This window comes from Strix uralensis, chromosome 4 (assembly GCF_047716275.1).
Source record: "Strix uralensis isolate ZFMK-TIS-50842 chromosome 4, bStrUra1, whole genome shotgun sequence".
Lineage (NCBI taxonomy): Eukaryota > Metazoa > Chordata > Aves > Strigiformes > Strigidae > Strix > Strix uralensis.
The window spans coordinates 114,739,796-114,763,179 of NC_133975.1; the positions used below are offsets into that span (position 1 = coordinate 114,739,796).

The following is a 23,384-nucleotide window of genomic DNA, read 5'->3' on the forward strand; positions in this document are numbered from 1 at the left end:
GAATGGATGCTGCAGAACAAAGTTGTCCAGGCATCCTTAGTGCAGATTAACATTTAATATGTGGGCAGTGTGAATGCTCCAAGATGAAATAACAGTCCAAGTGCATACCATTTGCCATCACATAGCACAGTCGCTAACAGCACTTTATTTACACTTACTCCTGGAAGTTACAGTGAGGTATTCTTGCAGAGCCTGCCTGATTCACCTGGTTATCCAAATAGCACTGCTTAAGCCAGGTGTTCCATCAGGAAAATGGTGCTCAGTCCTTTTAAGCTGTTCACAGTACTGCTCAGACTAAGCTGAAGGAGGCAGTGGAACAGCAAAAGTCAGTATATCTCCATCGTGGGTATTTGTGGAAGCAAGGATGTTTGTTCTTGGTAGTGTTTGGAGAGGTACAATTCACTGGAGATTCCCCAGACACAGCCTACTGAGACACTCACATTTCAAGGACACTGTCTTTGTGTAAATGCATAGGCTGCAATCATTCCATTAGTGACCATATCTGAGGAGAATTGCTTGCTGAAGAGCAATAGATGCAGTGATTTAGCACCTGCTAGCAGACATGTGAACCCAAAAGAAATGGCATAACCCTGGGGGTAGCCTGAATGACCGGACAGCAGGAACATGGCATGTTTTTTTGGGACTGTGGTACTATTTTTATGGTGTGTAGGGAGCAGAACATCACTCACCTGCTCCCCTCCAGATGGAATTCCTTGGGAGGAATGGGCACCCCATCAGTCCTGTGACCAGCATGACGTGACTGGGTGTAACCTAGGTGGTGACATACTTTCTTATCAAAATAAGCACCTGTGGCTGCTGCCTTGCAAACAAAGGAGCGCAAGTCACTGTACTTTGTCCTATGGACTTCCACTTTCATTTTGCATGAGTAAGATTGGGAAGAAAAATTTTTCCTCACTTCAGGAATTTTTATCCAGCCAATAGTCATCGCCTTGGCTCCAGTGTACAGTACTCTGCTAGCTGGGCTGTGCTGCTTCAGGGGACAGGGGAGAGGGTGGCATTGGTGGCCTGCAGGCCAGGTCCTCTTGCATCCTTTGGCTGTCTCAGTGCCAGAAGAGGCCAAGACAGAGAACTGCTGGCTGGACCTGGCCCAGAAAATTGTGGAGCAATTCTAAAGATCTTCTGTCACTCAGTGTAGACTGGGAAACTATATTTAAATACCACCCTCCATTTCTTGAAGCTGAATAAGCGTTTCTTGTCATCTTATATGAAAACAACCTCTGGTAGATCATTTGCTGTCTCTTCTTACTGTAGCTGGTGATTATTCCTGTCAATAAAGTCAAAGGCGTGAAAGTGGCATTTTTAACCTCGATAAAGGTCCTTGTCTCCTCTTACATGCGTGCTGCATCTTGCCAAAGGTGCACGTAAATGAGGTGGCTGTTCTAAAGCTTGTTGGTTACGTGTTTTTGTAAGATGATGGGACAGGGTATGCAGGTATTAGGATATGACCCAAGGGGTTGGAAGGGTGTGTGAAGTCATGAGGCCTCATCCTTTGCAGGACAAAAAAGCCTAAACAACTGAGATCTTACACAGATTGTGCCCATGCAAGGGCAGGGCCCTGGTGTGAACTATCCTCTAGTCTCTGCCCATATTTCTCCACCTGAGAAACAATTAATTTTGTCCTAGAGCAGAAGCTGAGTGTAAAATAATACAAATGCAGTGGTGGAAGTTCAGGGAGCCTGTGCAAGGCATGTCGCACTAACGTGCAGCGCTGTCTGAAATGGCTGCTTCAGAACTGGTAATTGCTTTCTGTTATTTGTTCTTAATATACCAGGAGAAACTAAACATTGTGTGGTTTTTTTTTTGCAAGTAAACCAGATTGCGTCAAAGATACATTGATTCTATCATCAGTTTCTCATCCTGACACAGTCTGCAGGATCTTGAGTATAGGCTAGCTGCTTTAAGCAGCAGAGAGAACACTAATAGAAACTAATTTAAATTTCTATTTGCAGCCCTCATCTAAAGGTGCATAATCTTCAAAGGCAAATACCCTGTGTTTCAAATGTAAAGTTAAATCTTAATTTGCTGGATGAGCCGCTGTCTGAAAATAAACAAAGCACATCCTCTTTGGAATGATACACAAAGCACTTCTGTGCTTTGAAATGATTCATAGCAGATGGGGAGAAAAAGGATCATTAATTGATTCTTCAAATAAAACATCACAAGTATAACTGAGACACCCAGTTGGAAACTCAAATGGAGTAAATTTTCAGAGAAGTTTGTGCTTTTCACGGAAGTCTATTGGCAGAATTTCAGATCAGCTTGATGATTGAACAGCAGGTCATTTTAAACCATGTTTACGTTAACAAACCACTGTAACCACATTCATACTAGGGCAAGACATAGTACACAAAGGGTTTGTTAGATTATAATTAGTTTAGATTACTTTCCATTATGTATCAGTAAAGGCAGCCAGTGGGCTGACTCATGTTTCAAGTTACTTTGCTGTTCCTGTTAGAGCAGCAGTAGCTTTGGGTAAGCTATCTGTGTGACAATATCTAAAAAAACCTGCCCAGCAGTGTTAAGTAGTGACCCCTGCACTTTTTTGGCCAATGAACCTCTACATGCCACCACCCATCCTTATCATCAAACTTTAAACTGAAAATAGGACAAAAGTGATATAACCAATGCAAGACTGTTTCGTAAGAGTCTTTGGGCTCCTTGCAAGCAAGTCTCTAGATAACACTTTGAAAAGCCACTGCATTCAACCATATTCTTATTAGTGTATCAGTACCAATGGAGAAACAGACCTGTAATCTGTGACATCAAAAACTGGTATTAACTACTTTGCAGGCTTCAAATCGACTTGTTACTCTTAGCAGGAGTACTTTTTACAGGCTGTTTATTCTCATGTGATCCATTTTTAAAACCACAGAAATACTATATGTTTTTAGTTTTATTTCACGAATTTACTTGACACATGTAAAGGTGAAGCAGTCACACTGGCACTTCTGAAGGATGTTTTAATCCTTTTGTGTTATTATATAATTTTTTTATTCTTTTTTATCTGGCGTGGTTTAGCACAGCAGTATGGACACACCCACTGCATCTCAAAGTGTAATCTTTCTGACACTTAAATGACATTTTTCCATTTTCTTTGGTAATGAATAATTTACAATGTGGGCCTGGAAAGAATCTATGCTCATATTTAATATCTGCAAAATTTACAGATTCACTTTTTCATTTGAAAGCTCTAAGGTAATACAAAATGTTTCATTTACTGCGCTTCCTTCTTTTTCTCTAAAGAGATTATGCTCTGCAGATTGTAAAAATGTTTTATAAACTGTAGCTCAATCCAACCCTATCTGTAATATTGAAAAGGGAGATATATATATATACCTACACATAAGTATAGATACTGAGGCTTAGAGGAGTCTGCATCTTACAAGTCTAGGAAACCATTTGTTCATTTATTGTCTTTTATGATTTCTAATTTTTGTCTCAGACTGAGAAAATGAAAAGCTCATTTAAGGTTGAAAATTGAGAGAGAGTTTAAGGTACAATTGAGACATACAGCAAGTATATAAATTTAAAAGAGCTAGTGAGAGGAGAGAAGACATCCAAACTCCCATATTGCCAGAGGATGCAGTCAGACAAACCAAGGAAGCAAGACCTACAAAGTTCAGTCCAGCTTAGAGTTATGGAGATAGAGGTCTGAGCTCAGGGAGTAAAAATGCAGAGACAGAAGCACACTGCAGACAGAAGAAAGAGGGAGGAAACAAGAAATAGCCTGGGACATGCAAACAATAGGGTGGTGCAAAGAGGCTACTCTGTCCATTATACAATTTATCTGAAAGACAAAGCAACCTCTTCATTAAATCTTGTCTGGAACTGCATTTTTTCTTGCTTCATGTTCAGTTGCAGATTATTTGCTGAGGGTGGATGGTATTGGTCACTTTTTCCAAGCGTTACTGTTGAATATTTAACTCTTACCTTGATATACAGTAACTAACTTTGTTACCAGACAAGGCTTAAAGATAGAAACTAGTGAATCTCTAAGTGATATGACAGGCAAGGGTACACCTCTTGAGAGCAGCAAAGTCTTTTAACAGGATAAAGTAACACCCCTTTCAACAGCCTTTTTACTAGCATGAGTTGTGGAATTTGGGGGAAATAGAGCATATTCTTCACAATCAGTTATAAAGATGAGGCTTAGAACCAGTCCTGTTCCAATCACCTCAGCAGAGATGAGCACCTCATTGCACACAGCCACCTGTACTCAACCAGTGCGCTGAGAACAGCATGCAGAAATGGTTAATGACATAGAGCTTCACGTGGCAAAAACTGATCACAATTTCTGAATAAAAAAGTATTCACCCTCCAAATCTGGCCTTCCTGCAAATTGTTGTTCTCTAGGTAATGCGATATTTTGCAAATCAGCTGGGCCAAATTAATCAGGTAGTGTGTATCTGCTTAATTCTACTGGAGTCGTGCTACACAGATATATACTAAATGAAGATGTCACCTAATAATTTTACGTTACTTATTAAAACCAGACCCAAGATCTGTTTAGAACTTTAACCAAAGCTGGTACATATCTATACTTCCTGACTGCCACTTTGATGCAAAGAAAAGTTTTTTCCTGAATATATATATATTTTTTATATAATGTCATTTCAATACAATATTGTTTCTGACTCATTATCCTGATTCATTTTTCTGAACTACTGATATGGCATATGCCATACTGCCATCTTTGTCTAATCACACAGCTCCTTACATCATTCTTATAGATCATTCTTGCGCATTATCATGTCTTTCCAGCTTTGAAGTCTCACCATCCTTGTCAAGATCTGGAAGTGCAGTTCAGGATATGGTAGTGTCCACAAATCAATAGTGGCTAAGTGCCATCTTAATGTGTCAGACAACAATATATTTTAATATTTATTCACTGAAGTTCAGTATGTGAAACTCAAAGTACACATGAAGTATGTTGAATCTTCATGTAAACCTCTAAAAAGAAAAGCATTTATTGTGCTTCTAATGTGGAACCGAATGTTTCAGAAAAGGTTCTTTAAGAGTGATCTTGACACTTCAGTACCACAAAGCTTTACAATATTGATTGTTGGTATTGTAAGTCAGGGAGTCTGATGTGAGCAACATGACTTAGAACAAGTTGGGGTTTTTTCAGACTGGGTGCTTTAAGTATGAAGTTTCTCATTATGCAGCCAGTGAATGACCTGATTTTCAAATGCTGGTTACCCAGGACTATATCTAGTCTGCTTTAGAGGTTCATTCCTTTAAAGGCTACCCAGACTGGAAAGCAAGATCTTAGGGTCCCTTAGTGAGGGGACACCACATAGGATGCCCTCAGACACAATAGCCATCTCATAAGCTCTGTCAGCATCTTCTCTTAAAGGCTTTTTAACACTTGCCTTGCATCCTGTCTTTATCTGTATAATGATCCAACATAGCCTTATCAGATAACTGATACTCACTGTTTTCTGAAACTATCTCTGAAACAAAATGAAAGGACTTCAGAAACCTCTGCCAGGGAACAGATCCTCATAACTGATTAACAGCTGTACCAGACTGTTTTAGAGTGCTGCTTGCGGGCCCCCTGAAGCCAGCCTGTGCACTTCATTAGGCATCCTGGTGAGACAAAGTGGAAAAGATGCTGTAAGACCTGAGTTATCTTGGTGCTTCTCCCCTGTCATTCCAAACAGCCCATGGTCACAATGGCTCTAACAATTTTCCAGGGGGTCCTAGAGATGGTTGGGGTATCTAAACCTGATGGTGCCCCCCAGCATAAGGAAATAACATACTGCATAGAAACTAGCCATTCCTGAGGAAGTCAAATAGCAAAAGCTAGATTTTACTATAAGCATCTAACAATTTTTATTGTCTATCCAAATTTAGCAAATAATAAAGAAAAAGAGCAGTATAATCTATTACTGATATTGTATAGAAAATACAGTGGTCTAAAGTTATAACTCAGAATGTTAATCCTATTGGATGTTCCCTATAGTTTTATAAAATCACCATGGGAACTTTAGTGATAGCAAATAGTCATAAGGTGAGTTTTACCTCTCATCTGAAAGAGGTGATTCAGTCTGCTTTTACACAAAGTTAATGTTTAAATTATTCACTTCCTAACCAATCGTCAACGATACATGTTGCTTTGCAGCTAGGGGCTAGGTTCACAAATAGGAACTACAAGCCAAAGTGTTTCTGTAAGGTACTCACAGCCAACATTTTGGCACTACTGATATTCACAGTCCTATAGCTTGTTAGCCACTTGCTGTCATATGCACCTAAAACTTTTGGGCCCCTAAATGTTTGCTGACAAAATCTCACAGGTACTTCCATTTCTGCTACTGGGCACCCACTTTATGAGGGGAGAATCAGGCCTGCCCAACATCAGACCAGGGCATTTGTGATAAAATACCTAGCTGAAGACAACTTTTGTCCCAAATTAGTTTCCTGAATTTTGGACTGTCTCTCAAATCCAAGTAAGCTAGTAGTTCTTAAAGCCATCAATCCTACAGATGATTTAGATATCAAAGATGCTCAGAAATAAAAGCAATCTGAAAGAATCTAATGAACACATCTGAAATTTTTTATTAGGATCACTTTACTTAATTTGAAACCCCTTGAATGAATAATTCCAGACTTGTGTTAGAAATTCTCTTTACAGTAAGAATAATGTCTCTTAAATTGACACTTACAGGCCTGGATTACTGCTCAGCTACATTTCTAAATCCGATTTCTTGTTATCTTTAAAGTGTGTATTTGGAATTGTTCACAATTTTGTAATGAAGGCTATTTTTTGTGCAGCATACAGAGTGATAATATAAAAGCCAAAAAGATGAGAAGAGTTAGAAAGCAGTAAAAGAGAGTTCAGAAAAAAAATCCAGACTGATTTCTTTTGGCTGACAATGTTATATAAAGATTTCAGAATTAAGAATAGATACAAAGGTTGCTCTAAATTTCAGTGCACCCAATTTAACCTCTCACAATTCTGCGAGCTTTGGGAAATGTTTTGGACAGACAATCTAACATAAGAGTATCATTTCAGTCAAAACATATCACCGCTCTTACTTCAAGTTAATTAAGGAATGAGTTGCTCAGAGGTATAAATTTTCACAATAAAGTGTTTCACTTATATTCCACTCCACTGTGAGAGTGAAACTTTGTACTATCATAGTTATAGTACAAAAACTGTGGACCTTTAACAGAAAAGTTAACTTTTGCTAGAAGGCTGTAACATCATATTGTACATTAATTTACTGGCATCTTTTAAAAAAAAGCAGCACAGCTTCTATTGTGTTTATTACTTCTTATGAATGACATCAAGAATGGCTTCTTCTGAATTAAAGAAAAAATTGGAGGTTGGTATTTTGATTACTTGGAGGATAGTTCTGTTTCTTTACTTAAAAGTGACCAAGATTAAAATCATAAGCAGCCAAGTTATTTTACTCTGAGCTATCTTTTACTTTTTCCTAATAGTGGGGTAATAAACCCTTTTTATTTATTAGGTAGTTTAGGTTGAGGGAAAAACTTTGTGTGAACCTTGACTAGATCGCAGCAAAAAGATATCTTAAATCTCCCAAAAATGTAAAAAGAGACAGATATTGATTATAATTAGGGTACTTATCTCTGCTCCTACTCCAGGTTGTATGACAAGTGACTTAAACATCTGTGTGTCTACTTTCCCAGTGGAAGAATAGCCACAGGGGTATTCACTTCTACATAATTAATATTTGAAAAGTATAATATGCATGGAATGTATTAAAATACATTTTCTGAATATAGTTCTCTCTTTACTGGAAGACTGCATTGCTAATTGTCTAAAAGCATTTTGAACAGAGAAGTAACATTACAGATTATAGCTTGGTAGGTTAACCCATTTGTGCTTTTGCAAATTTAAAGTTACAATGAATTTTGGATACGTGAATACTCTAGGAAATGAATATTTGTCAGGGAGAAAAGAAATCTGCTTCTTACATTACAGGCTGGCAAAACTTTGCGTTTTATCCTGAATGTTAAAGTGCATGTCTCTGGCTAGTTTATTGAAAGATTCTGTTTGCATTTAGTTGTAAAATGTCAGGGAAATAACCTTTTGACTTTGATCTGGCTTTTGAGTTATAACTTAGAATTTCCTGTTGATAATAACTTTGGCGGAGCATGGGAGGAAACTTAAGCTAAGTTCTCCAGCAAATCAAAATTTAAAATGTCAAAAAAATAAATATGCTATGTGTTTATATTTATAATTATCTTCCTGTTAAGGATGAAGAGATGTTTTTGTCAGGAGGCTTGAAGTCTCTCCTTCCCCATGTGCTAAGAAGAATAATTCGATGCAACAGACTCAGTATGAGTAATACTTCTGGAATGGCAGAGGGTAAGTAAACCTAAAGCTAAGTGCAAAAGTGATTCCATTTTAGATTCATAGCTATGTGTTTTCTTTTTTTGTTTGTGAAGGAATGCAAGAATATCAAAAGCACTGAAATAAAACAGACGAAAACGTTAATTTGACTTATGTTCTTAAGTCACTTGGGTGGTTTTGAAATTACATTATAAGCACCTGACACTGTGCTCTTAAATCATAAAGGTACATCAGAGAAAATATATCATTCTATCTGTGTAAAGTACATGGACTTTGTTTTCAATGTTTGCAGCTCCCAGTTATGTCATTGAGAAATTACAGATGCAGAAAATATTTGAAAAATCTTTAACCGAACCTGGCTTTTCTTGCATATATTATTATCACATTTGTAGGATGACATACTATGTTTTTCACAGACCCCTTGCTTTACTTAGTGCATCGGATATGCTTTGGGGAAGAATTAGAGATTTATAGTTACAGAAGTGGTTTTCTGCTTCATTTGTTGCAGAAGTTGGAAATTACTGACTCAGGAAGAATGGGAATTATAAGGGGGAGGGAAAAATTAGTTTCATACTCAAATAACTCAACTCATTGTCATTCACCAAAGAAATTAAAAGCTCTTTCTAAACTTCTCAGAATTGCATTAATGCATGAGTTGATTAGCATGTCCAGCTTCACTAACATTGCTCATGAATATATTCATAACGATGGATACATAATGCAAGTATATGCATAAGAAGGTATGGGAAGGGAAATATGTTTTCATCTATAAAGAAAGTAAGGGTAGTTACCATGAGGATCAGTAAAGTTGTCAAAGAGTTATAACAAAGATTTCTGAGTTTACAGAATACCTGAAAGTTACCTGCAGATTCAGTCTGTCAGCTGTGACTAGTATTTTAAATTCAGAGTTGTCTGAGTTTAACGCACTCACTAAAACTATAATTTTAAGAATTCATGAATATCACCAGCAAAGTAGAAAGTGCCTGTGGATTTCATATGAACAGGAACAGCAGGGAATGAAGTTGAGGGGTTACTGCATGTAGTATTTTATTCAGTGGTAAATTTAGTATGTTTATTTAACAAAAATGTATTTCTGTATTTAGCAAGAAACTGTTTCTGTATTTAGTAACTTTTGCTAGTAATAAAATGAATTTTTGTGCTGAGTACTCCCAAGAGAGCAGTTTGTGGGCACATTCAGTATGCAAATACATGCTTACTTTAGCCTTTGCTTTGCATTTTTCCATCGGGAATGTAATTTTTTCTTTTGATTTCTTTGTTAGCTTTGGTCAAGAATAAGATTTGGCTGATTTTCTACAGCCTTTTAAGGCAGACCACTGATTTCAACTAAATGATTGCCTCTTGGATGACAGACTACCACAGTATTTAAGAAAGTGAGATCTTCTATGCAGCCTCTTACTCACCTGTCTGGTGTCAGACACAGTAATAACTTTTCAAGGCAGTATCAATACAGGAGTTAGGGACTGTTATTTGACAGTTTTATACACCACAGACTAGTTATACTCCAAATTGCCTCTCTGTATTTGAACAGCTGGTATTTACATGCAGGAAAATGAAAATGACATTGGTATTAACTACTACTGTTTAGAAAATAAATTTTTGCTAAATAAATGAATGTAAGCTTTCTTCATTGATACTCGCTGCAAAACTGTTCATGTCTTTAGAAGCTATTGCATGGTGGTAGTCAACAACCTTTTAAATCAAAGTTGATTCCAAGTGAAGAAAATGTGGCAGTCATGTTCATTTTAGTTTTTTAAATTAGAAATAGTAGAAATGACTGAGGTTTAGTGTGACAGGCAAGAGTTTATTCCTGTGCTGTAATTACGTCTGTTAAATTGCAGCCCACAGTAAAATTCCATAGCCAACAAACTCTAAAAAATGGGCTACATAATGTCAAGATACCAGGAGTTTACTGTTGGACTGGCCATGATTTATAGCTTGGTACTAAATGAAAAAAAAAAAAAAGGTGAAAGCGTGGTATGCAATAGCCTTTCTTTGGCTCTGTGCTAACATTTGCAAAGTAAAGCATTTTTCTATAGAATACTAATTTCCCTGGTTAGGTAATAAATTATGTTTATAATAAATTCATAGAAATGTTTATTAAAGTAATTATGCTGCCTTTGTATTCTAGTACTACCCATGTCTGCCAACTATTTTAGCTGTGAACAACTTCACATACAGAGTACATCTAGCTAAGATTTTAAAAACATTAAAAAAAGTTGTTTAATAATGGAGTTCTGAATCAAAAATTTCCTTCAGGTAATTTTTTATAGACCACCTAAAGAAATCTATACAGAAAAGTTATTGTTTCACAAACAAAAAACTGAATTAATAACCAGTCATTCCTATCTTCCACAATTTCAGGCTATAAACAGGCCAATGTCGTGATCTTGCACAAGTCCCTGGCTGATGACTTTGAGAAGTTTTGCCATGCAAATGATGGACCCCTGCCACTGCTGTACAGAAGTAAACCAGGTGATTGGAAATGTCCTCCTCTGAGTAAGGATTCTGATATCAGGTAACTACAGACCGACTCTGCTTCTCAAAGTTCTGCAGTGAATGCTGGTGGTGATTAGGAGGATTTCAGGGAACAGCCTGTACATTTTGAACAGGTTTCTTTTCTTGGAGTTATACGTTTGAATGAAAACTATGCATAATAGCCTGATTGTCTTGTTCTTGAGAATCATGTTATGATAATTGTCAATATTACAAGTATTTCTCTACTACAAAAGGGAAATTTTGTGTAATTTCTAAATATTTTCCCACTTGAGCCAACAGAATTAAATAATAGGGTTTTAGCTTTGTTTTATTTAGTAGTAACACAGGCATGGAGACTGCATGATATTTGTAGAGTCTCCGAAATTTGAAAGATGTGGCTCCTGTAATACACACTAAAAGCAAGACTTAAAACAGCTCCCTAATTTTTGAAACCCTGAGAGAAGATACATATAAGGGACATTTACCTTTAAAACCTAAAAAATACCAAACTCTAATGTTCTGTTTACTGACTTGTTTTTGTGCAGAATAAGGTGTTCTGGGGTTTTTGCATGTGTTTGTTTCATTGTTACTCAGAAAGAAAAGAAATGACTGTAGTAGGCTGTTTCTTGTGGTCTGATACTGGGTTAATGTAAATTCAAACAATTCACCTTGTTTTCAGAAAATATGATACAGCTCTGATAACCTCTTATTTCACTAGAACTGACTGCCTACAGTACAGAATATATGAGCATGGAGCTTGTACTGGATCACTGAAAAGCCTGAAAGAGTATTCTGAACAACTTAAGGATATGGTGACTTTTTATTTAGGCTGTAGCTTCTCTTTTGAAAGAGCTGTCCAAAATGCTAACATTCCCGTAAGAAACGTTGAACAAAAATGTAATGTAAGCATGTATAAGGTAAGTATATGCACACACACGTAGTCTTTGTCGGAACTTTGAGTATTTGTCCGTAGTCACATTATGTGCATGTATCTGTTGCTCAAAATCAGAACTTTTTTCCCTACCTGTATAGTAACTTCAGGCATGTGCTAGCACTAAGTACATAAAAATACAGGGTAAAATATGCCCACCCTCAGATCAGTGCTTTTCTCAACTTGCTGCAAAGACAATCTGCTTTTTTATTCATTTATGGTGACAAAGTTTTCCCTGTGTGCTATGGCAGCCAATTCATTTGTACAGCCTTTATACATGTCCTGCTCTCCATACCAGCTCCAGCTTGCAGTAGGAATATTCCTTTTATGACCCTTGACAGTAGCAGTTTCTTCTGCACCTATGACAGCCTCATTTTGGATTTTTCCTGGGACAGTAGAGCCTCTAAACTGCATATCTGCAGTGAACTCAGACCTCTGGGACAGAAGATGTTCCCAAAGACTTGAGGTATCTACTGTAGCACTGGAAATTATAACTGTGCTCAGCAAGTTTATAGTGCAGATTTTAATGTCAGCAGAAGTCCTAGAGTAATTCTGGCTCCAGTAGGTAGACCCTGTAATATTAAAAACACTTAAGTACACATCTGCATGCCTTTTTCATTTAGTTCGTATGCTTATTGTTGTCTTCAGACTTATCATTCCACAGTGTTTTTGCTATACTCCTGGTCAAAGTGGAGCCACAATTGTATCTCATGTGTAATACATATCCTTCTACCAAGCTTAAAGAAAAAAAAATACAACTATATATCTGCTTATAACATTTCAGAATTAGTAAAATTTCATAGTTTGTAGCACATCAATACCGTGAAGTACAGTGTGTTAATGAACATTTTCTATACAGCTCTAGCTGTCTACATATCTTGTGTTCAGATGGAACGTAGAGGTTAGACATTTTCTTCTAAAAAGCCGGACTGCTTTATTTCTGAATAGAAAAGGTACTTCAGTATCCCAGTCAGTGAGAATGATGAATTCCATAGAACCTTTCCAGAGGCATGAAAGATTTTGTATGTGTGGAACTGACATGCTGCTTCTGTAGAAGTGGGTGCTGCCAGCAGCAGGAGTTCCTGACCCTTGAGTGTTACAGAGCACTGTAGCTCCCCTGAACTCAGACCAAGTAGATTTGTCACTGTGTGATACTTTTTATTAGCTTTTTTCCCTTTCTGTATAGGGAGCGCACCACTGTTTTCCAAACATATTCAGAATATACTGAGCTCACCACACTCTATGCTACTCATACCAAAGCAAGAAATGCATAACATCGAAAATTTTAGTGATCTATATGAAGAAACTCAAGGATGGAATGTTTCACTCCTGCACTGCTGGATCTTACCAAAAAAAAAATATTATGGGATGCTAAGAAGTTTTTGTTTAAAAGAATTTAAAATGAATGTTAGTATGTGGCCTTTCTAGACTCAAGTACAGCACAAAGTTTTAGACTTATTTCTTCTAATACTTTAGAGGTATTATTCAATATTCCTGCTAACACCCTGGATTCTTTTGAACTGCCAGACAGCAGTCCCTTGCTACAGCGTTTCTACTTTTTGCTGCAACTTAGTAGTCACAATGAGACCTATTCCTGAAAGCAAGTTGGAAGCAGCTGTACTAGCAACATCTGAATTAAAAGAAGCCCATGGAGCACCAATTCACATGGGTGATCCTGGTCAGTGCTTTTCATTTTTCACTCTGCATGTGCTTTACTGTGTATAAAAATGAAGAGAGGAACCATGGGAAGTGGTAGGACTGAAATACCTGCACCAGTAAATTTATGATGTTTTAATCCTTCCTAATGGTTACAGACCTGAATAGAAAAAAAGAAAAAAAAAAAGAAAGAAAGAAAAATAGGTTTTGAATTAGCTGAACACAGAGATTTCTTGGATAAAAGATAGCTGTCTGATGTAGATAAATTAAGTTATATGGCAGGGGTGGTTTTGGTAAAAAAGTGTAATCACATTTTTCTAAAATGTATGCAGTTTCATTTATATGTGAATACATTCTTGCTGTCAGAGATTCCAGTGACAGGGTAGCAATGATCGACAGCATGAAGAGAAGTATGTGTGGATACATTTTGTGTCTTAGTGGAGTACTGTGAAAGTAAATACTGCATTATTTTTAAAAATACTGAAATAGAATACATTGAGCACAACACTTAAGACAGAATAAGAAGAAATATGACAAGAATATACATTTTTTAAAATCCCAGCTCAAACACATATAGGCCCATTCTTTGCAAGGGAAAACTGAAAAAAATATATAAAACAGGAGGCTGTTTGGAGAAGAACAAAACCAGACACCTGTAAGATGAAGATAGATCACAATAAAAAAAAAATCCCATCTGCTGACAGAAATTTATCAATCAGTAGACTCAAGGGCTGCATACACAGAAGGATCATATTGCAGAACACGGAAGGAGATGTCATTGGTTAACAGTACACCCCAGTAACATATTTGGTCTGAGTGCTGAAATCTGGGAAACTAGTAATAAATTATTACTTTGAGTAGAGCAACAAGATGATTGGGCAAGTGAGGGTCTCCCCTATTTATTTATTTTTAACAGAAAAGAGTAAATTATTATATATACAGATTATATAAATTGAGTAAATTATTATATATACAGATTATATAAATTAATTCCAGCAAAGACAGTGGTATATTAAAGCATCTGAAGAATTTAAAACCAAGGGAAGATAGCAAGTGCTTAGAATGACCCAGAATATTACAAGTAGGTGTTAGAATAAAGCAAAAGTCAAAGTAGTAAAAGCTGGGTAAGAGTGAGATGTAGTTATCTAACCCAGAGAGGTAAATGAACAGTTGCTCATTTTTCTATCTAAAGAATGTAGAAAGCTAAAACCATAGAAAATATGTTCTAGAATAAACCCATTTTGCATTGCAGTTGTTTATTCTTGTTTGGCAGTGTTATGAATATAATTCTTCTGATGATAGAGAAGATTTATAATATCTTGGAAACTCTGCATACACACCTAGCTTGTATTTTGTTGCAGAAATACAGTGAATACTTTTTTATTGATGTCATCAAGTACAAAAAGGCAAAACAAGTCATCTCAGGTTCTGGGGACATGCACTCAAAGGCAAACTAAATATGCCACTTCAGTGGGACTTGCCACTGTAGCAATCCTAGCTCAGCGTCATTGAATGATGTTTGGGGTCCACCCCCCCCAGCTTTGCAGTAGTACTACTTAATTGGAATCTCCATGATTTCATTTTTGATCAATTCCAGGCCTGCTGGGAATACAAGATCTTTCCAAACCAGACTATGGAGATCCAGTTCAACTTTACCCTGGTGATATTCCAGTGTTTTGGGCCTGTGGAGTAACAGGAGTAGAAGCAGTCATCAACTGCAGTATGTACTGTTAGGAGACTCTTTTTAAATTATCCTTCAATCTCTTTTACTCTCTCTCATTCTTTTTCTTTTCTTCTTTTTCTTTTTTTTTTTTTTTCCAAACACGGACTGAATGAGTCAGCTGATTGGCAGGCTTGATTTTAGGGTTAGCTAAAAAACGTCCCAACCAAACAACAAAAAAACCTTTGGCAGGACTATTTTACATTGTGAAATACAGGTCCACATTAAAGGAATTTCCAACTGAAATTTCATCACTCTTGTTTGACTATTTTAAAGGCAGAAATCTAAAGTTCTGGCCGCATCAAAACATCTTTTTTTAAGCATTATTAAAAACTAGAAGTTTAAAGGCATTAATTTTTAAGCTTATTTCTTTTAAAATATTATTTCGTATTACATTGCAGTAAAGCAATAATAAAGGGAAAAAAAGAAAAAGAAAAAAACACAACCAGAAATCTTTAGAAAATGTTGTCAAGAGCTAGCGAATTGATTGTCCTGGAAGAGTTCATAATTGTCTCATGAGGAATTTTGAGCTTTTAGGTTTTGCTCCAAAATTCATTAAATGTGACACACTTTACATAAATGAAGCTTTGTCCTCTGCACAGAGCTGTCCTGCACTTTATCCAGTCATTTCTAACAGACATGAGCACAAAGGGCAAGAAAACACAACTAAACCATAGTGACAGTATTATATACTGCTCTAAATCACTATTGTGGAATGAAATCTCATATTTTAGTTCTTACTGAAAAAGAAGCTTAATAATCATAGGCAGTATAATTGGGAGACCCTTGAGAGGTCATCTGCTTCATCCTTCTCCCCTTGCAGGATCAGCTACATCCTTGTAGTTCCTTACAGATGTTTATCTAAACTGCTCTCAACAGCTGCGGTAAATATGTTCAGCACTAGGAGCACAGACTTCTTTTTCTTTCATATATACAACACCTTTTCTCCAGTCCCAAATCCAAGCTGAAAATCCTGCTCTTTACTGTGTTCTCCAGCACTTCTACTCATCTTCCTCATGCATCTTTGTTGCAGGGAAAGTAGAGAAAAAATTTGCCAACTCTCTGCAGTCTGTTGCCCAAAGCAACTGTCTATCTATCCTGCCTTTGCCTGGAACTGACTTTTACTTTTGTTTATTTCTCCATTTTCTGCATTAAAACCAGTTGTCATTAATGCATTCCAGGAACTTTTTGGACAGTTTGAATCTTGCTGTGCTCCTTTCTCAGCTAGGTGGTTAAAATTCCGCCTTGCCACCAGTACCCATACTTTAGATGAATCTGCTAGCTTCTCACAAAAAACATCGTCTACTCACGTGGTTCGGTGAGGTATATGAAACCTCAACAACCATATTGCCCAGCTGCTTTTAAATTGCTGGCCATAGACTCCCAACAGGTATATCACAGACCAAGCACATATGTACTTGTTAAAGAAATATCTCCTTCCTTTTCATCATCCTAACACAGCAAGGTTTTGCTTGTTTAAGTACACCAGTTGTGATTTTTCCAACGTCCTACCAATTTTGCCAAATCAAATATAATCTAGATCAAGACTTCTGAAATTAGTATAAAGACAGCAAATATTTCAGCCTAGGTAACTACTATGCTGTCAGGTCTAAATAAGCTTACTGTTCGCCAGATGCTACTCTGATTCCCTTTGCTAAGGTTTACTGGTCACCTTTCGTCATTATTCCTTGTTAGTTTATAGGTCTTCTAGCTAGGTCAGCAAGACACTGTGCAGAGACACTAGTCCCCATTTTCTTAATCTAATAAAGGACTTCTAGCCAGCAGGCAGTAGTTGACATCATTTTGTCATATCACTATTACAAGGATATTCAAAGGAACAAGAAAGACGGTATAGCTTCCAGCAGCACTCTAGAACCTAGAAAATTAATTTCACAGAATCACAGAATCATCTAGGTTGGAAAAGACCTTGAAGATCATCCAGTCCAACCATTAACCTAACATTGACAGTTACCAACTACACCATATCCCTCAGCGCTATGTCAACCCGACTCTTGAACACCGCCAGGGATGGGGACTCCACCACTGCCCTGGGCAGCCCATTCCAACACCTAACAACCCGTTCTGTAAAGAAATACTTCCTAATATCCAATTTATCCTAATATCTAATTTATTCTTATGGAAACAATATCACCAACAAACTTAAGCATTAACTTGTTCTTGAAGAAACTTGTGCATTGACATATCAAACCCAATTTTCAGACTTGCCAGTTCCTCACAGACTTCGTTGGAGGGTACCAGTTCCTAAGTAGCTTCAAGTTTATACCAAAGAGGAGATTGTAGAAAAACCTGATCTCAGCTACCCACATGAGCTTTTTAAAAGTGAAAACATTTTCAGATGTATATGCATACATTTATTTCTCAAAGCATATTAATTGCTGCAGTATAACTTAAAATATCACCTGTTTTTATGATGTGTGTCATCAGGCAGAAACTCTGTTGATAAAGAGCTTTTTGTGATTTCATCATTCTGATATTTCAATATATTGCAATAACAATGTGTTTAATTGTAGTTTTTTCACCCATTTTAGGAGCTCCATTAGCTTTTACTCATTGTCCTGGCTGCATGTTCATTACTGACCTAAGGAATGACAATGTCACAGGAAGATCCTCAAGAGAAATCCCACAAGTCCACTGCATTTCTCAAGATCCTCTGCATTATAGTATTGTATCAGCAGAAGCAGCCCAAAAGATAAAGACTCTAGAGACCCTAATTGGAATAGATCCAGGTAAAAACAAAAACTCTCTTCCTTTAGTGTATTTGTTATAAGGTAGATATGACCTATCCTGCTTTTTTAGATATTGATAAAGTTCAAGAACACAGTAAGAATCTAAAGGCAATTTTAAGATTTAAAAAATTCTGTGTGGAATACAGTGAGTTAATATAACTAGGTCTTACATTTTTTGTTACTGTACTTAATATCAGAGTCTGGCCAAAACCATTCAACCTTATGGGTAATGGAATATCTGATCTTGACGACTGTATATTCTCAAAGTACACAGAAGCATTGATGTTTACAGCAGACTGGAGAGTCCACAGGGAATAAGAACAGTTACAAAATAAAACTGAAATTGGTATGTAAAGTACAGGGCATTTCAGCATGCTGATAACAGCTACACCAGTATTCACTGTTTAGTAAATAGCCTGTTTCTTTACTACTATTAATGTGCTCCTACCAGAAGATTCTAGTAGTTGAATGTGCATTTCAAACATCCCTCCCTGATGGGTGGAATTACATCAAACTCTGCTGACATATTCATCACTGAGGTGTGGTGTGATGGACCAGAGTGACCTGATCACCATGGAAGGTCAAGAGGTAGGGCTGCATGTGTGCACAAGGAAGGTGAGAGGGAAATAAAGGCAAACTGAGTAGTGCAACCATTCCTAAAATACACACTGAATGTCCCCTCTGTCTGCTGTAAATTCTGATCTGTTTCCCATAAATTTTCTGAAACCCTCTGTAGACAGTAGTGGAAAACAGCTTAACCCAGCTCTCCCAAGCTTAGGCTGTGTGCATATGTTTGAATCTGTTTATTTTTACTCACAAGGCCTCTCCTTTTCCCACTCTTTAGAGTTCAGCTTGGCACAATGCCATGCTCTGCAAAAATACAGGACCTAACTTAAGAATTAGCTCATTTTATTGCTAGAGGAGGGTGCAGTACTTTATCTTGGTTAATATACCCCAGTTCTCAGAGACTAATATTCCCTAATTCTGTTACTTAAGTTTTGTTCAGAACTTTTTTCTGTGTCCACTATCTGTATTTTGCTTGTATGTTATTTAGGAGGAACAGAGGGAGAAACAACAAAGGGAACATCGAGGACAAAAAGAGGGAAGTGCGGGGTGGGGGCAAAGGTGAGAAAGATGAAGATGTGAGGACTTAACTCTTGCTATCAGCCCATGAATATTGGCACATCATGCTGGTATTTGTGGTTTTCAGGAGCGCTAGAAAATCGAAAGGACTGAGCTGTGAACTTGTGTTTCCAAGTGCCAAGAAAGGGAGAGGGGGTAGGAAGTGTTTGAACAATGAAAGACACACAGATAACACAGTGTTGCCTCTGTAGGAACTGACCCATGAGAAGAGACATCTGTTAATATTCACCTATTTCTCAAGGTCAGATAACATGGTTCTCTACTACATGAAGTGTTACAAGATATTTTAGCAGTCACCTGGATACGACTGAGTATATTAACTGAGTTTCTGAAGTCCCCTGGTAACTTAGAATGTCTCTGAAGCCTCACTTCTGTGGTTAATCATTTCATTAAGTGGAATTTATTTGGGAATTAGCTCTTCTCTAAGTCGATAGAATTAAACAGAGACAAAGGACCAGCTTACTCATCTGAAGCCTGCATCAAAACTTCTGTAAGACCTAGGATGCTTGAGTTACAATCTAGCTTCAGTAGCTAGACATGGTCTAGCATGACTGTCACCACAGATCAGAGGAAATCAGAGGGCCAAAGGAAAGGAAACAATATGCAGTAAGTTCTCAGAAAAAGCCATTTACACTAATGCTAGGTGTAGTAATTTCCAAATTCCAGTTAACTGAAATTCTTAACCTGGAAGCACAGCCCATTATCTTCATTACTCATATCCTACACCTTCCTAGGTTTCCTGAGGAAATTACCCCAATTCCTGCCTTGACCAGAGGTTTTTCTTTCTCTTATTTTTTTTTTTTAAACTCATTTAATGTCATTAAAGTATGCAGGTTCACCCACACAGAACCTTCAAAAGGAGAATGATATATTGAAGTGTACTGCTCTCTTTAAAAACACTTTTATAGGAGACCGGGGTATAATTCATCTATGCCGCCAGGACGAGCTGCTGAAGGCTTGCCTGTCCATCTCCCATGCTCGGTCGGTGCTGATAACAACTGGATTTCCTACCCACTTCACTTATGAGCCACCAGAAGAGAACGATGGGCCCCCAGGAGCCCTCGCTATTGCAGCTATATTGCAGGCCTTGGAGAAAGAGGTTGCCATAGTAACGGATCAGAGAGCCATGAATCTGAATAAAAAGATTATTGAAGAGGCTGTTCAACTAGGTAAGACACACGTTTCACAGTTTTTGTCTTGCCAATTTGAGCCAAGGTTTGCTTCAGTTAATCTCACTGTCACTTAGTACAGGATTTATTTTTTTTCCAAGAGAATGAACCACAGTTCATCCTTTAAGCTCTGATCAGTGTTGCTACGATGACATTTTGTTAAACCTAGCTGGCATCAAGTTAATGCTTACGTGTCTGGATACTGATTCTGGATTAGCTGTTTATGATGAATTCTGGATGTCTGTTCTTATTCCTGCAGACCTATTTTCTATCTCAAGGTTCCATTTACTAGCACTAACATCCAAATGAGTTTAACTTAAAGTAAGGATGTAGCGAGCTTATCAGAAACTGTGTAAAGACACAAAGTCCTTACTATTCTAACTGTTCTGCTTCTTTTTTTTTTAAAAGTTACTCAAACACACACACACTAAAAGGTACATAGTATCTGAATTGTATTTTTCCTGTAGGAATCCTGAAGAGACCTATCCCTCTATTGAGCTATCAAAGGGAAAGTGCGGATTCAGCTTTAATGTTTTTGTGTGAGAATGGAAATCCTGGAAGACCTAGGTATGTGTATTTGTTTTTTGAGACTGGGTCACACCCCTACTGTGTAAAGTTATAATAAAAATAATGACCATGATCTAAGAAGATGTAATGGTTACAAGTAAATCCTTACGACTTGGAATGCACAGAACAAACTTTGAAGCCAAACATTGGTATTAAAGCACACATAGAGTACAGAATTCCATGTTATTCCACAGTTATGCATTCTGCAATCATGAATTTCTGGAATAGAAAAAAATAAATGATACTTCATATATCAGTAGCTCTTTTCCTTTGAAAAATTTCTAAAAGCTTTTCAGCTGTTACTCCATAGATACAGAGAGATATATATACACATGCACAATATATTATTATACCAGTTTTTCAATTAGTGAGAAAATCAGGAAGGGGAAGTATTATGTTGGAGTCAGTGAAAGAGCTAGGAAAAGAGTTGTGCAGTGTGTTCACTTTCTAGAGCTTTGGCTTGTCTGACAACTGGGGAATCTGATCTGATTTAGTAAAACATCATGTGTTTGTAATAGTGATCATCCAATCGTCTTTGGACAGCCAAAGCTGCCCAAAAATTATAGATGTATGCATGCACTTCTCAATAGTGATTTGAGCTCTTTGCATGTGCATTGTTGAGTATACAATGTTGGGCAAAAATTCAAATTTACACAAAGTGTGTGATTAGGCTTAATGCACTGGAGAATTTGCTAAGTAGTTATATGCACATTTCATTACTTAACAGACAACTTACATTTCCTTTAATTAGGCATACGTTGCTCATTTTTATTGATCTTTCCATATAAAACATTTCAATGTAGTTGCCTTCAGTTTGTTCTCTTTAATAAAAAGATGTTTCACTCTGGTATTTGCTTCATCAGTTCCCATTTCTTACCACATGTTAGTATATGCTATAATTGTTATTGTGGTTGTAATAGTATGCCTGAAACTGTCTTAATTTTTTATGTATTGTTTTAAAAATCTGGTTTATAGCTATGCATAACATAATTTCAGCCAGTTTCAATGGATCCCACAGTCCCAAAAAGCTAAAGTAAGTGTTTCTTTAAAATAGACAAGTAACCTGCTTAAGGTCGCTGGAATCACTGTAGATACCCATCCACAAGAACATGAAGTAATTCTGCTGAATTAGTAGCCTCTTGACAGTAAAATTGGAGAAACAAAAGCAAAATAACTTAATTCTAAGATACAGTGGCTGAAATGAGTACTAAAATTCTGCTTAAAATGTAGGACATCTGCAGTACATCTGTCTACTTTTATAACTAGCAAAATAGCCACAGACAAAGAAATAATCCCCAAAGTCCAAAGACCCAAACCAAAAAACTCCCTAACTGGAAACAAATGAACATTTGCCAAACCATGTACTTCAAGCAGAGACTGTATTTGCACTAACAAGGATTTAGATGATCATTAATTTGCCATGTTTTTGTTTTCCTTGAAAACACTTCTAAAGACTAAGGTCTGACAAGATATGTATTTTAACATGAAACAGAGCAAGGCCAGATGGCTGACCCAAAGAGTTGCTGGTTAGAAGGATTTCAGGAACTTCACCATTTCTTAGTGGCAAATGTGGTTTGACAGAGTTGCACGAAAGGTATAAAGAAACTAGACTAAACTGTAGAAAACTACATTCAGAAATAACAAAACAGTATCCAAGTTTTACCTTGAATCCCAATGGTCAAAAATTAGAACCAAGCACAACAGGAGAAGCAGCCAACAGAAGACTTTGTTATATGAAAATCATAGCTTTGACTCTTCCACTCTGTTTTTTCACTTGTCTCTAACCAGATTTGATCACCTGATAGCAATAGAGCGTGCTGGGATGGCTGCTGATGGCAATTACTACAATGCCAGGAAAGTTAACATCAAACATCTCGTGGATCCCATAGATGAACTATTTTTAGCTGCACAAACCATTCCAGGAGTCACAGCAACAGGTACATGTGAGTTTGTGTTATACTCTCAGAAGCAAGAGAAGAACAAAACAGGAACTACTGGAAGTGAAGGGAAGGGGAGCAGGAGGCAGGTGCTGAATAACTGCTTGAGAGCTGCAGCTGTTTGTTGTGATTGAATTTAAAGAGACCGTTGCTGGAGAAAAATGACAAGTTTCTATTGAAGGGTTCTCACAGCTGAAAAAAAAATGGAGAAGTTGATTTCAAAGTTCTTTAAGGACAAAAAAGCAAGCCCAGATGTGTGTCTTACTTATACATCAATGCACGTACATACACTTCTACAAGTGTAGTTTTTGACACTGACTGTATTCGGTATTTTATGTGTGAAAAGCAGCATAGAAAGCAAATGACTATTGAATGGAAACATTACATATTAAAATATTATAGTTATTTTTATGTTTGTTACACCTTTATTAAAACAGCAATCTGGATAGAATCTTAGTTTATATTGTCTTTTAGCAATACATTCTCTTAAGCAGGGATTGCATATTTGCACCTACTATAATAGTGCCTTCTCTAATAAAATAAACTGTAGTAATCTTTAAAGGAGGACATTGTCCTTCCTGCCTAAACTACATTAGCGTTGACTAATACATCTAATAAGATGCTTTTGTCAACATGGTGCTCCTCTCTTTTGTCAATAGACCTTTTTTTCCTGA

General features: G+C 37.0%; 1 protein-coding gene across 4 annotated transcripts in view; it reads left to right on the forward strand.

Annotated features, from left to right (window-relative positions):
• The window catches only part of DGLUCY (D-glutamate cyclase), a 48,040-nt gene that overhangs the window by 14,080 nt on the left and 10,576 nt on the right, over positions 1–23,384 (forward strand). For 3 of the 4 annotated variants that reach the window (XR_012628943.1, XM_074868613.1, XM_074868610.1), the window contains exons 2-10: positions 8,248–8,359; positions 10,727–10,880; positions 11,559–11,757; positions 13,248–13,449; positions 15,025–15,147; positions 17,697–17,894; positions 19,946–20,206; positions 20,674–20,773; positions 22,562–22,710. Coding sequence is in view for 3 of the 4 variants with exons in the window: in XM_074868613.1 (XP_074724714.1) it covers positions 8,257–8,359; positions 10,727–10,880; positions 11,559–11,757; positions 13,248–13,449; positions 15,025–15,147; positions 17,697–17,894; positions 19,946–20,206; positions 20,674–20,773; positions 22,562–22,710 (1,489 nt within the window). In the remaining variant the exon portion in view is untranslated. Of the gene's footprint in view, positions 1–7,304; positions 7,350–8,247; positions 8,360–10,726; positions 10,881–11,558; positions 11,758–13,247; positions 13,450–15,024; positions 15,148–17,696; positions 17,895–19,945; positions 20,207–20,673; positions 20,774–22,561; positions 22,711–23,384 lie in introns of those variants that run through there. The other variant, XM_074868609.1, reaches the window with a different exon arrangement.